This window comes from Calypte anna, chromosome 2, assembly GCF_003957555.1.
Source record: "Calypte anna isolate BGI_N300 chromosome 2, bCalAnn1_v1.p, whole genome shotgun sequence".
Taxonomy (NCBI): Eukaryota; Metazoa; Chordata; class Aves; order Apodiformes; family Trochilidae; genus Calypte; species Calypte anna.
In genome coordinates, this window is record NC_044245.1 from 20,979,080 (window position 1) to 20,994,338 (window position 15,259).

Consider the following 15,259-nt stretch of genomic DNA (forward strand, 5'->3'; position numbering starts at 1 on the left):
ACCACTAGAAAAACCAGGCCTATAAAAGGAGGAGCTGTGGTGGTGGGTTTTGGGAGTTTCATTGACACCAACCCTCCTCTGTTGGCTGGCCCAGTGCTGGATCCAGGACTGTAGATTTTCTGCTGTCTCTCTTACTTTTCTTCTCCTCCTCTCACTTTCTCTTACTTCATTAAGTAACACAATGCTTAACATAATTTTTTCCCAGATCATGCAAATTGAACATCAAAATAATTAGCCTTTATGTTTGAGCAGCCTGAGCATATATAACAGTCGAAGTATCAGCTTTTATGTTATTCCTTTTGTAGTTCTAATTCAATCTTATGTTCAAATATAGACCTTGAGTGTTGTTTCACCTTAATCTGGGTATCTGATGTTTTTTTCTCAGCATTTCTTCAAGCCATAACATTTAAGTCACTCTCCCTGGGAGGGCCAGGTCTGAGACTGTAAGGTTGGATCCATCTGCACCTCGACTTCTCTCTGATGATTTTAGAAAGCAAGGGGGTCCAATCTGTCCCCCTGGGTGCCCTATCTGAGTTGTGACAGAAGCATATCCAAGGCTGAGGGATGTGCTTGTTAGTTTTTTTTGGTTTTTTAAATGTTCCAGCTTAATTTTACAGTCTAAATCTGCAAACTGAGGCATAGGTGCTTACTTGTATGTGGTGGGTAACCCACATAATGGTTATATACACCCATATATGTGTGTGTAAATGCACATTTACACACAAATGTCTAACATTTGTTTTAAAACAAACTCCTCTCCATAGGCAACAATGTCTTTGAGTCACCTTTTCCTTTTCAATTTAGCAAAAGCAATTTTGCAGTGTTGGGGCAAATTAGAACAGTTTCATCAGTTATTTCCTTCCTTCCTGTTCCACCAGCAGTGCAGGCTTTGAAATGACTTCTCAAAAACATCCCTGCACACTGAAATCATGAAACTTTTCAGCCCATAAAACTGCTGAGGGTCATTTGCACCCCCTGCACAGGGAGAAGCCTCTTCTGCTGCCCCGTCTCCCTGCCCTCCCTGTCCCCTGGCCAGGTACAAGCCACCCGAATTAATTTTAACCTCCATCCTGCCCTTCCCTGCTGCCCGGCTGCTGATGGCCAGGCCTGGCCTCCCCCTCCCCGGGAGGAGCGGGGACACGCCCTGGTGCTGCAGGGCCTGAGGAAGGCGATGGGGGTGGGGATTGTCATTGCTGCACCTGTGCGCAGCCCTTGTACAGGAGGAATGGCCCTAAAGGGACAGATGCTGGGGAGAAGGGCCTTCTCCTGAGCCCCCATTGCCAGGAGGGTGCGGGTGGCAGCGCTGCCACCAGCATCTGCACCATAGCTCTCCTTGGCCCCACGGCTGCCTCGGGGCAGAAGAGTCAGTCCAGGAGGGTTCCGCTCTCCAGACCTAAACCCCCTCTGGAGATTAATGAGCACTTAACAAGGCTTAATTAAGTCTCTGCTCCGGCGCCCTGCAGTTGGTTTGGGATGGCGGAGAGCTGCCGGCTCTGAGGAGGGCGGGTCGGGGGGAACGAACGAGCGGCGGAACGGGCGGGCGCTTGCTTGAGGAGGCCGCCGGGAGCGCCGGGCCGGGCGCCGGCTGCCTCAGAATGGCGGCGCTGCGGGTGCTGGAGCTCTACAGTGGTATCGGGGGGATGCACCAGGCCCTGAAAGGTAACGGGGACTGGCCGCCCCCCCGGCGCGTCCCCCTTTGCTGCTGCCCTCACGCCCCCGTGAAGGGAGGTTGTAGAGGGCGCCATCTTCTCGGTGGGGCGGACTAAGATGGCCCCTCTCCTCCCGCAGCCCCTTCCGCAGCCGAGCGGGTCCCCTCGCAGGCCTCCGTGTGTAAGGAACCTGTGGGGCGGGAGCGCGTCCTCTCATGCCAAAACCCGGGTAGACAACCTCCCTCTCTGCAGGGCCAGAAACGTGACCTGATGGCGTGGGGTTGGTGTTTAAGGAGCCGGTTTGGCTCACGGGCCTGGTGTCAGGGTTTTGGGTGTGCGTTGGGGCTCTGTGGCTCTCCACTGAGCAAGGTCTGGAAGCCTTCGTGGCCTGCTGGGTGGCACCAGGTACCCTGGGTCACACTGGGATGGAAATTAGGGATCCATGGTCCGGCTTCAGCCGGGGCAGCTGCACCTCAGAAGGATGTGATTAATACATGTTGTGCTTTAGATGGGGTGGGGATCAGGCAGGCCCACAGGATAATGATCATATTATCCAGAGTATCCCTTAGGTGTGCATATGGACCTGGTTTTCATTGTGCATAGTTAGGTGAATAGCTGATACATGATCTGTATATGAGACTGGCATTATATTTTCTGACATAGAGAGTTCATGCTAGACCATGAGCCTGGGTGAGTTTTGATTCGTTGCAAGGAAACCTGGATCTTAATTTCCTGGTTGTTAAACCATGGCCTGGGTGGCTTCAGCAAACCCTGCAGACTCAGTGTCCTGCTTCCCGGAGTGAAAAAAATGAGCTAGGGCTATTGATCTCATTTGTAAAGTACTCTGGGCCTTATTGCTTCCAAGTACAGGTTTCAACAAAAAGTTGTATAATTTAAGAGAGTGACTGTAGTAATTTTAATTTTAACTACAATCCTTCAAATATTTAAGCCTTCTTAAGTACTACCAGCCCTTTTATTATGCTGTACAACATAGAGCATTTTCATAAAGACATCACATGAAAACATAGGTTGTTAATTTTCCAGTGAGCTGAGTAATTTTAAAAGCTTGTGCTTACAGGGTAGAATCCACTTAGCATCATCCATTAACTCTTAACATACTTGCAGTTTACAGTGTGTAATTTTTTCTACTATTTAATTTTTAATGTGTACATGTATTTTATGTATATATAATATGTAAGAATACATGTTGTATCTACCTTGTTATTGTAAATAATCCTGACTGCCTGTCAGCAGGTAGCATTTTCCTTATTTCCAGACACATCCTTAGGTTATTAAGAGCAAAATGTATATTTGTATGGAACTGCAGACTTTGGGAGTCTTTGTGGATAGAAAAAGAGGTGTTAGGTGCTGTATACTGTATATATAGCTGCAATGGTAATCTGCTTTTCTAGTAGTCTGGTTTTGGAAGTGATGAGGAATTCTCTACATGTTATAGAGAGTTTCCATATTTCTATAGAATGTTGACTGGTTCCTGAAACTTGGCTTACACCATTGTTTTTCACTCAGCTGTCTGTCATCTATCCTGAATGTTACCTAACTCTGTTCTTAATAAATAATAGATGTCTTCATAGAATCATGGAGTGGTTTGGCTTGGAAGGGACCTTGAAGACCATCTAGTTTCAAACCCCCTGCATGGGCAGGAACATCTCCCAGTGGACCAGGTTGTTCAAAGCCCTGTCAGAGCTCTCCTTGAATTCCTTCAGGGAGGGAGCATCCACAACTTCCCTCTTAACACCCTCATAGTGGAACATATGTTCCACTCTTAACACCCTCATAGTGAAGAATGTCTTTCTAATGTATTAACCTAAATCTACCTTCTTCATTTCTAAAACCATCACCCCTTATCATATCACTACATGCCCTTGTAAAAATCCTTTCCTAGTTTTCTGGTAGGCTCCCTTCAGGTACTGGAAGACTGCTTTAAGGTCTCTCCAAAGCCCCTTCCTCCTTTTCTCCAGGCTGAACAACTTCAACTCTCTCAGCCTGTCTATATAGAGAAGTGCTCCAGTCCTTTCATCATCTTCGTGTCCCTCATGAATGTTTGATAACATTCTGCAATAGTTAATAAATTGTAATTCTAGATATGATATCCCATGGATAGCTACCTAAGTAAACATCATTTATAACACAAGACAATACTTAAAAAATGTGAACACTGGGAATGTAGCCTTTGAAGATTATCAGAATACTGGAAACTTGTATCCAGTAGATAGTTACTGTGCATATGAAGGCTTGAGAACATGTATCACATTTGTAACTTGTGTAGTTTGGAGCCTGAAGGAATTAAGTAAAACCCTTGTACTATTTCCTGGAAGGCTAAACTTATTTCCAAGCTGTCTGTTTCTGAGCTTGCTGAATAAATGTATCACTGTCACTGTCTGTTGTAATTTCTGTGGTTCTTTGCTTACAGAATTTCTTCTTGACTGAAAAAATTGCAGTAAGTACAAAGAGTGAGACAAATTCTTTTGCAGTGGTACTAGCCAAAGCATATGAAGGGACTTAAGCATAAAAGGAGAATTAAATTATTATCTGTATAAATGACCCTAGATAGTGGTAAGTGGTCAAATACTGAAATTTGGAAAGCAGATAGGTACAATACTGACTGCATTATAGTTGATACAACTTTTTAAAATCTGGGCACTTATTTTTCTATAAAGTATATGAGGATTCAGCCCGTAGGCATTGTGTTGTCTTGGACAATTGGTACACTCCTAGATGAAAGTCTTTTTTTGAGTGTTAAGACTAATAATCAGGCAGTTTGAATAGAAAGGGTTCTATGAAATTTGCACTGAATTAAGTATTTAATTACAGGTTGTTATATAAAGCTGATTTTGATGAATTGAACTATGTTCAGGAATGCTGATACAGTCAGACATTTTGATCCTTTGTATTGTTTTCACTTTTTAAGTCTCTTAGACATCTGGAGTCAGTTTTCTTATACAATTTATACAGGAATGAAGTAAAGTCAAGAGAGATTGAAGTGTTGGGTTGTTTTTTATGTGGAAATAAAACAGCAAAAAGTGAATGTTCCTCTACAACTATTACTTGTATATAATAGGATTTCTTACATGTTTTAGCCCTATATGGCTACGTGAAACCATTCTATTTGAAAATGTTTCTGATACAGTAATCTGGATATCATTTAGCAAATGGCATAAACTAGATACACAGGAGATTATATGTATACTTTAGTTTCTTGCTGCCGTTTCTAGTGAATCTATAAAGCCAAGAAAAATAATAGGAAAATGTAGGAAATAGGGAGAACATTGGAATACTTCAGTGGCAGTACCCCAGGAAAACTACTTGTTGTACAATTTCTGCCTTAGTGTTGTTTCCTTGCACTGCTAGGTAGCCAGTTTTGTGGACAGTTATGTTTAGCAGAGCTGGTCCAACTTTCTGCTTTTCTGTGAAATTGCCAGTGTTTGCAATTGGCAAAGTGACATTTTCCAGAAAGTGACACTGCCTTTTCTGCCTGGAAGCCCTTTCTTGCTGTGACCTTTCATAAACTCAGTTTTAGGATAGCATATACTTGAGCTTGTGGAATGAGATTGTTCATTGTTTTGGCAGCTGTTATTAATGTAGACTGCATTGGGCACAAGTAATATGCAATTGGTTTTGAGATTATCCTTGCCTACAGTAAGAAATAATTGAATTTTAATAAAGTCATGGAAGTTGATACTCTTTAAGTGTTTCCTAATTAACAGTATGTAGAAATTATTAGTATAGTTGAATCAGGTTCTTTTTGGCAGTGGAAAAACCACTGTTCTTGAATTTAGATTTTGGTCCAAAACTTTTAAATGAAAAATCTCAGGGATTCTTTAGCTCTGTGTTGGTACTTCAGCTGTAGATAATTCAGCATATATAGAATTTCTAGTTCATTTTTTTGAATGCTTTGTAATAGTATTTTAAGTTTAACAGTGAAAACAGGCAAAAAGTTATTATTTAGAAGGTTGAGTTTGATTACTGGCAATAGTCATCAAGTCTGTTTCTATTCACACTTGAAGATTGAAGCAGCCAAGAGATGGGAGTACATTTCTTCTTTCCTCCTATCCTGTGCTCCAAATTTTGCAAGATTTATTGAAGTTGATGTTTAGATTATACATGTTGAAATCCACAACAATTCATAGATGTGTGTGTCTGTGTGTGTGTATCAATGTATTCTTTCTGTATAAGTGCAGAGTTTCAGCAGTGAGAAAGTGTTTTTTTATTTTTTGAAAATCTGTAGCTTCAAATCCATTTCCTTAGCATCTTTCCATCCAACGAACAGCTTACTCTTTCTCATTCCCAACCAAAACAAACCTAAACAGGCTTATTAATTTAGGCAGTTTTCCCATGAAAAATGGGTTCCAGATGCCATAAGCATCTGTAATCTGCCAGGTCACTGAAAAAAGTATCTGTGTGTAAAACATGAAAGGATGTATTTTACAAAATGCCATAGTTTTGCAGTGGTAAAATTGGTGACAGTTTTCCTTTATGATTGTCTTGTTTTTACACAGTAAGAATTTGAGTCTTTTGTACTTTTTTTTTTGGTCATTTTTGTTTACTCATTTTATTTGATTGCCTCTGTGAGTTGTACAGCATAATAAACTGGTGTGCACAATTAAACTCAGCATACCTATCTCAGGAGGAGAGGCAAAGGTGACAAAATTGGCAAGCAGCTTTTTAGGATTCAGCACAATGCAAACCAAAAATGTTGCTGGTTTGAGTTAAGTTTTGACACCTGAACTAATTTTAATGGTTCTTTAAAATATAGCCCTTTGTAACAGGATGATGCCAGTTGTGCTATAATGTAAATTTGCATAGTATATATATATAGCATATATATTTGCATACTATATGTAGCTGAACATGAACAAATCCTGTGCAAACAGAGCAACGCGAGGTTGCTGAGTATCCTGCAGGAAGCCCAGTATCAAGTATGTTGATAGTTGTGTTCACTGTAGCCATGGGCAGTGCAGCCTAATCTCTTCAGTAAAGAGCTGACAACTCCTAAATTAAATCTGCTCTCTGTTTTGAAAAGAAACAAGACAGAGAAAACATGTGACTAATATTCCCTTTCCCCTCGGTTTTCATATACCTGTTAGAATAGATAATTGTTCTGGCTCTGATTTTCCAGTGTGCATAGGTTCAGCCCTTGGTGTACCACCATGTATTTCATGTGCTCTGTTGACATTGTACTTTTGTAATAGAATCATCAGCAGTGAATATAAACAGATCTATGTTAATTTTAAGGCCTGCTAGAAACACATGACAAAAGAATCAATTCTGAAGAGGAAAAGGACATATTTTAATGTCAGCAATTTTATTTTCAACGTTTGAAGATTACACACTTTTTTTGTTTTTTTGGTTTTTTTTCCTGTTTTTTTTTTTTTTTGCTGTTGTTTTTGGTTTTTTGTTTTTTTTTTTAAATTCCAAATCAGAAGCTAATGGATTCTGTCTTCCTTTGTTTCAAATGCTGCACCTTCCAGTCATTACAGAGCTGTCCCTTTCGCCTGAGTGATTACTGTATAGCTGAAATGGCTCATGCACATTGGGACCCAGAGTTTGATTGCTGCCTCCAGAGGCAATTCAAATAACAGTTAAAGAATTTCTGCCAGAGGTTTTAAGACTACAATGCAAAATCAGTACTTTCCTAATAGGATGATAAAAATTTGAGTTCACTTGCTTTCATCCAAGAGAGAGTATTACATTACAGTCTACCTGAAAATAAGCCATAACTCCTCCCTCAGTAACTTCCCCATCATGTCTTTGGCTCCCTTTTGAGTTACATCTCATTTAAAAACTGTAGTGTTGAGGAATATTGTGAATCAAGTATTCCATCAGCTACATAGTTTTAACTTAAAAAAATGGGCATTTTTTTCTTCTTTAAAATATATAGATATATAAGTAATTACATTATTTTATGGTTATTTGTAATTCTCTTAAATGCATTTTGAAAAGTGGATGTACTTGTTTGGAAAAAAAAATCTTCAGGGCTGCGTCTGTTTCAGTGTTGAAGTTGTGCTATATATTTTAGGGAGTTGATTTGCCATCTCACTAAGTCAGGAGATTTTCATGTTTCTGAGTTCCTTTTGTGCCTTTTGTCAATGGATATAATTAAACACAGCCCTGATTTTTTTCCCCCATATTTTGCTTTCAGTCTTTTGAATAATACATTTCTACAGTCATTCTCAAGTAACTATAACTGCTAAATCAAAACAGAGTATCAGTTTGGCATAGAAGTTATTTAAATTTCAGGAGAGGAAACTCTTAAAATGTTTCATTTGAAATTTATGCAAACTTTTCTTTGTTAGGTTGGCTGTATGAGATCTGCTTGTCTGCTGAAGCTCCTTTATTAATTTCCAGGGTATTTCCACACAAATAAGCTTAATCAGCTTTTAGAGGGAGGCTGTTCTGTAACAGGAACTCCCAAGTGAACCACAGCTTTCAAGTGAAAGGGAGGAGAAGCTTTGAAATTACCAGATCTTTGAACTGTGAAGAGAGGATGTTGGGTGGTACAGTTCAGGAAAAGTCCCTGTCCCTTTTTTGTGCTAAAACTTCTGATTTAGACCCAATATTTTATTGCAAGGGGATTCAGTAAATTACTACTTCCTATGAGCTTTTTTTCAGTGTTTCCAGGCATTTGGGCCTGTGAAATCCCTTGATGCAACTCCCCAGTATTTCTTTTTTATGTATGCAGGGAGAGACTGAATTGATGTTAGTAAAAAGGATGAGAGCCTGAGTCATGACTTGTGAGAGAAAGCACACTGCTTGCCTTCCCAGATGTAATTTTTAAACTATATGTTAATTTAGGTAATATTTTTTTTTAATTTCTTTTTTCTTCTGGAGTGTCTGGAACACACAGTAAGGATCAGCTGGTCAGGACATGTTTTAAAAACTGAAAGAATAAATGAGAAAATTAGTTTCTTAAACAGTACTTGAATGAAGTTTGTTCCCATTACTTGAGTGTTAACAGCTTTGTTTTAGGAATACAGAAGTGTTGGTTCTTGAATATTCCTGCAACTTGCAACAGGTAGGCTGCTAAGGCAAGGCTCTTTTCACGCTAGGTGTCAGTGTTAACATACCTGTGCTGCAATCACAGGTGTAGTCATTCTGTTGTCCTCCTGGGTACACCTGTATTTAATACTCGAGTTACAAAAGGCCAGGACAGCAACAACAAATAGTGATTGGTGTGTTGACTCTTAATGGATAACAGTCTGTAAATCTTTTTTTTTTGTGAAACTCCTATTTGTTTTGTCCTCTGTACCAAGTCTGGAGAACCAGCCTGATCATTGTTAAAATGTTTTCTACCGTCTTTGCAATATCTGGATTTCTCTTTCATCTTACTTTTGACTAAGATGGCCTTGAAAACCTGAGAGGGAGTAGATGGGTGATAACTGACTGACTTAAAAGTAAATCCATGGAATCATCACAGCTGGTTTTTTATCCTTTCAAACTGTAAATAATTAGCTGAGCAGCAGTAATTCAGATGTCTCAGAGGTCAATTGTTAATGTGTTACTTGAGCATGTTGTAAGACTACTCTAAGGCATGTGGTTATTTGCTTTGTCTCTTTTTTGTTTTTTGATTTACAGATTTTTTTTTTTTTTAATCACCTGTGTTTCTTCTCGGGCTTTTGTAATAGTCACCATTATATAAATTTCCTGGTGGTTGAAACTGGTCTTGTGTATCAGGGAGGATGGATGTTCAGTGTTTTTTTTCCTGTGGCTCACAGTGACCACAGCCTATTTTCCTGGATAAAAGCCTCAGTGAAGTTGTGGTTGGTAATAATAAATAGTGTGATATGATGAGCAGTGGATTAACCACTGTACTTGTTATGTCTCTATTTTCTGTAGAAGCTATTATTCTGTTTACCTATAAATTAATCATTGGCTATTTACATTCTTTTCAGTGTGTTTTCTCTCCGGATTGTGGCTATCAGTAGATTTGTTACACTGTGCTCTTTTCAGTAACACCTCTATGTGTCCAGAAGTACTTCCTTTGTTATCAGGAGAAGAGGAGCAGGCAAATGCCCTACAAAACATTTTGTGTTTTGGGGACCTTGACCTCAAAGAGGGCAGCATTTGGGTCCAGGGCCCAAGGTTTTCTTGGAATATAAGCACAAATGTTTTTCAGGCAACTTGTTGAAGTTTTATTGCAAGAGTAGGTGTAGCTCAAACATATATATTGGTACCATTGTTTCACAGTGATAAGTAGTGTATTTCTAAAATAACACATTTAGTTCCTGTGAGTTATTAGTGGTAGGAGAGGGTCTGGTGGTGGCAGGGGAGCTCAGCAGGTTGCCCCAGGCTATGTTCCTATAGCCAAGGAGCTTGGTGGCCACAGAGACAGGCTGGAGTGCATGTGGGAATGTTGTAGAGACTGTGCACTGTTTGGAGTCTCTGTGACTGTAGTGAGAAATTAACAAGTGCACAGTTAGCTTCCGTTTTTGAAATATATGTATCCAAATAGATATACGGGAAGTACTTGCCATATGATTAGATACTTAATATGTTTTTCATACCAAGTTTAAAAGCCAAAAAATGTGTTTGATCATGTTGTTTCCCTTTTACTTTTTAATGTCTCTGTAATGCAACTGAACAAATTATTTTTTCCAGGAATAGTACCAATAAAAAAATAAACTAAAATTTAATTTTTTTTTAAATTTTAGAAAGCTGCACATTTGCAGAAATTGTTGCTGCTGTTGATGTGAACAATCTTGCCAATGAAGTTTATAAGCACAACTTTCCCAGTACACCATTATGGGCAAAGACAATTGAGGTGAGTAATTAGTTTCTTTATTACTGTAGTCTGGCATTTGTGGAAGTAAATTGTCTTCTCTATCATTATTAGTAATGAGAAATGAAAGGATTTAATTTATATTGTTATAAATATAGCAGTTTTAAATTTGATTTCTGTTGCTGTTGTTGCTTGTTGAAGTTAGAGGAATACTCACACTGCAGTCTTTTCCTGAAGTCTTCACTGCTGCGTCAGGAAGGGTTATGTGAATGTCAAGAGGAATGCTTACTACAAATAAAGGAATGAAAAATATAAATAGTTTTAGATTAAGAAAATATTTTCATCTATTTTGAAAGAATTTAATTAACTTGGAGGCATGCTTCCATTTTGTAGTTGGGCTCAGTGAAACAGAAAAATATATACTGGATGGGACAATCTTATGGGTGGTTTTTTTGTGGGCTCAATAGATGAAATGTTTTAGGAATTCTGTCCCTTTTCCAGATTGGTTGAGGAAGAACTATGTAAAATTGGCTTCTGTTTTAATAACTGAGGGGAAAACTAGGCATATCATTTTGCATGGATTTAGATAGAAATTACTGTATACTTTATAATCTTTTACAGTTTTACAACATGACAGTAAAAGATACTGAATTTAATCTTAAGTAAGACTTTAGTTGGTTGAAGGTTAGATGCTTATTCAGCACTCAGTAAAAACAGGCTAAATGGTAGTTTAGTTTTATATGGTAAAAGAAGAATATTTGCCTGTCTCCTTATAGTTGATAAGAGCAGATTACAGTCAGTAGGACTGTCTTTAAATTTACTGGGGAAAAAACTGGTAGCTTTTCTATTTTCTGTGATCAGTTACAAACATTTGCTATATAGATATCCCTCAAAATATGTGAGGCAGTGATTTCTGTGTCCAATTCATAGCTGCTTGATCATTATCCTCCATAGCCCTTTAATATGTTATCCTTCCAGTGTTGGTTAAAATTTAGTACAGAGGAACATCTACTTGTGTAATTAATTCATGCCACAGACCTGGTTCTTTTTTTCTCTGAGCAGAAGTATTGTTACAGAGTAGAGCTTTCAGTCATATCCCTTTGAGAGATTTTTACTGGCTGAAAACAAGAATGAAGTAAACTTCATAGGATGTGTTGGTAGTGAACTCATAAGAATTAAACCCCACAATTTGGGCCTGTAAAAATTATCATGTTAACATGAAATACTTTGCTGTTTAGACATTTTTGTCTTTTGAGAAGATTTTTTTTTCACCCGTTTTTAATATGATGATACTGGTTTTGATGTACAGACACTTCATATCTGAATAATGATACTTTATTTGGAGGAGGGACAGGGAGAACTGCCACACACTTCTTCTGAAAGAATGAGTAGATAAAAACTTTGTGTAGATGGTAACTAACATTGTTAGTGGTCTTGATTCATATTCAAAGCAAGTAGTGTATATTTGCATTGTGTGGTTTGCCAAGGTAGAAAAAATGGAAGTGATAGGTCAAAAATAGAAATGATAGGTCAAATGAGAGATTAGATAGAATTTTTTGCTAGATGAAGCATGTGATGGAAGTAAGAGGGGTAGTTTAGTCTGGAAGATTACTTGAGAGTTTCATACTGTTAACAACACTCAACATTCTTCTGTTTTTTTCTTTATTCAGGGCATAACACTAAAAGAATTTGACAGATTGTCTTTTGATATGATTTTGATGAGTCCTCCCTGCCAGCCATTTACAAGGTAGATATAGTACACTTTGGGAAAAGTGCAGTTACTACAATATGGCCTGTCAAAGGAAAAATGCTTTTGAGGGCAATACTATGTGTGGTTCATCTGTGTGTCTTTCTCTACCTATGCAAAAATGTTGTATCTCTTTTCACCATGATGTTTACTTGAGTGGAATGCAGCAATTTGAATCTTAATTATTGATCACATAATTAAGTTTCAGTAAGCTGCTTAGAGCAACTGTTTTGCATACTGCATTGTTCCTCCAACAGTGAAATTCAAAGATATTGCTGTTCAGGGGTGCTTCTTTTCCCTTTAGATACCAATCCAAACTTTTCCTGGGGCAACTTCGGAAGGAGGATTGGAATTTCTCACTTCTGCCTCAGACTAAGAGTGTAATCTGGTTTTATTTGCACTTTAAAAATTGTAAAGTCACACAAATAATTTACTCTGAGGAATATTTGTTTTAGCCAAGACTGGGAGGATAATGACTTCAAAGTTATTTTGTGGATGATATAGAGAAATATCAATTAATGGATTAAGAAGTGAACTTGCTGAGATGTTATTAATAAATAAGTCTCAGATTTGTGTCGTTTGGCAGCAGTGTCCAGTGGACATGGACGTAAGATTCTTGTAACTGTACAAAGTTACTACTGCAAAGTAGTAAATTAATGAAAAAAGCTGTTGATGGTGAAATTGCTTGTGTAAGAAAGTATATCTCACTGAGTGCTCTAGGATTAAAAAGAAATCCCTCCAAAGTGATGCTGTTCTGTAAAAATGTATTTGTGCAAACCTATGATGTATTTGGGAATAATTTCTTCAATTTTTTTTAGGGGAACAGTGAAAAGAACAATCTGGGACTATTTAATGACTAATTTAGACACATCCTAAAGGTCTTCTGCCAAGGCTTCATTCATTCTTTCTATTTTTTGTTTGTTTAATTTATTTTTATTTTTAGAAGAACTAATACAAGGCCCTCAATCCTTATGTTATCGTTTTTAAACCTACATGAGCAGTCCAATTTAATGTTGCAAAACTGATTACAAAGCTATTCACATGGGACTTAGCCCTGCAAAATTATGAACACTGAGGCTTTAGTTCATAGAAATAATTTAATATATTCAATGTAAAATAGGAGGGTATTCCCAGGAGCCTGGTGGGTTTTTTTTTTTTGTTCTTTCAGAGACAAGTATGTTCAAGGGTTTTGCTGGACAAGACCAGAATGCTAAACACTTTGCACACTGGAGAGTGGATTTCATTAGTGCTTCAGTTTTAAGTTCACTGTGAGCTGATGGATTGCAGGGGCAGACTTTCATTCCTTAAAGCGTTTCTTAGGACACTGCCTCTGTACGTAGGTTCCCATGTCTGTACATGGTGCTTTTGCAGATACCCTTTTTGAAACTCAAAGCAAAAAGTGTTAGCATTCTGTAGAAAAGTGGCAGTCAAGTGTCAGCCTGCTCCATGTAATACATAGGTGTTTCTTTATTCTTTCTTAGAGTTGGCCTACAAGGTGATGTATCTGACCCACGGACAAAGAGCTTTCTCTATATCCTTGATATTCTTCCAAGGTATAAATGAACTTCTACCTCAGCTCTTAAGACTTTGTTGTAACTAATGAGGTGTCTTATATTTTAGGGAGACAAGCATCTATAATGTTACACAGGGATTCCACAAGTATTTTGTTGTATTACTTGCTTGTTTTCACCTTACCATTTGTAATTTATAAATAGCTGGTATTTTATTAATGCCATTATAATCTCATTACTGTATATGGTTTTATTGTTTGCTTTTCTTTTTATTGTGTTTCTGTTTAAACTGCAGCTATATCATACATGAGAAAAATTGAGTTTTCTCTTTTCAGTTCAACATGAAACTTGCACTGACTTTATGTAGAAGCAGAAGTGGGTAGTTAATAGTTTGCTAGTGGACATAGTGGAAACATGAAAATTGTTTGAAATACCAGGTTAAAAAGGCTTTGTTCAACATCGTCTTTCAAATAGGTAACATTTGCCTGTTTAAATTTTCTGCAGCTAATGACTGCACAATACAGTACATAGTCTGTTCCCTTCATTCTTTCTTAAAGTGTATATTCTTTCTTTCTGGTTCTGCTTCTAGGTATCTTGGGGTAGGTTGTGTATTTTTGGTTTGTGTGACAATCTGCTGTTTTGAGTAGTAATACTAAAGAATTCAAATAGCACTAAATTGTCTGAACAGTGCCCTTATCTTTGTATTCATCTGTCATTTTTTCCTCATGAAATCACACTTCCTAATTGTATGCTCATAATTATTTGTATTAGTAATGCCTTAAGTTTTGGAAGAGTAAATCCAAAGTGGGTTTTACTGACTTAAGTTGTTCTTACTGAGGGTGTTAAACTAGGCTCCAAGTAATGCTTGCCATCTTTTTATGGGGGGGAGGGAAGAGAAGTATATCCCTGTAAGAAGCCTTCCTGGGGAATCGGAGCAAGTGGTTGCTTAGGGAGATTATCCAGCAGAAATCTCTGCTTCTGGACTGAGATGTCCATTAGGCATCAACTGGCATGAGTCTGAGAATTTTCATCAGTTAGTCCACCAGACACCATTCTTAGCAACACTGCTTCTCTTGGAGACTAGGACAGCTGTTCATGTACATATTTCTTCACTGGTTAATCTTGCTTTCAGAATTGGATCAGGATGAAGGGAGGTTCATCTGTCTTATTTTCTGGTGGCTTTTTTGTTTGTTTGGTTGGTTTTTAATGAATGCTTTCTGCATAGAAGGTATCAACAGCAGCCTTTCTTTCAAACTTCTGTTAACATTGGGAGAAAGGGATCTTAATTTTTCTTCCAGAAACAACTTTTATGCAGTCTAAATTAGATGGGACTATCTATTTACCTTTGCCATCAGCAGATAAAGAACATGGACACAAGGGCTGAGTGGCTTGGCTGGGATCACCTGAGAAATCTGTGGCAGAGAACACAAAACAGAACACAGCACAGATTCTGTAGCCTAATAAGTTAGAAAATGAATAGGTAAAAAGGAAGATGATTATTACTTCCCCACATCTAGGAGAGCCACAAAAGTAGGGAGATAACCTGGGTTTCCAAAAATTGCTATGAATGTACAAGAAATGTAACTCAGTCCTCCAGAATGACCTTCCAAAAAGA

The 15,259-nt window shown here is 38.2% G+C and overlaps 1 protein-coding gene across 6 annotated transcripts in view; it reads left to right on the top strand.

Annotated features, from left to right (window-relative positions):
* Positions 1-971: 971 nt before the first annotated feature.
* The window catches only part of TRDMT1 (tRNA aspartic acid methyltransferase 1), a 29,533-nt gene continuing 15,245 nt past the window's right edge, over positions 972-15,259 (top strand). Inside the window, exons 1-4 of one of the 6 annotated variants that reach the window (XM_030446274.1) lie at positions 1,561-1,659; positions 10,319-10,428; positions 12,057-12,133; positions 13,615-13,686. In XM_030446274.1, the coding sequence (XP_030302134.1) occupies positions 1,596-1,659; positions 10,319-10,428; positions 12,057-12,133; positions 13,615-13,686 (323 nt within the window). In that variant the 5' untranslated portion in view covers positions 1,561-1,595. Of the gene's footprint in view, positions 1,037-1,560; positions 1,660-1,758; positions 1,831-10,318; positions 10,429-12,056; positions 12,134-13,395; positions 13,466-13,614; positions 13,687-15,259 lie in introns of those variants that run through there. The other 5 variants (XM_030446279.1, XM_030446276.1, XM_030446275.1 and 2 more) reach the window with 5 other exon arrangements.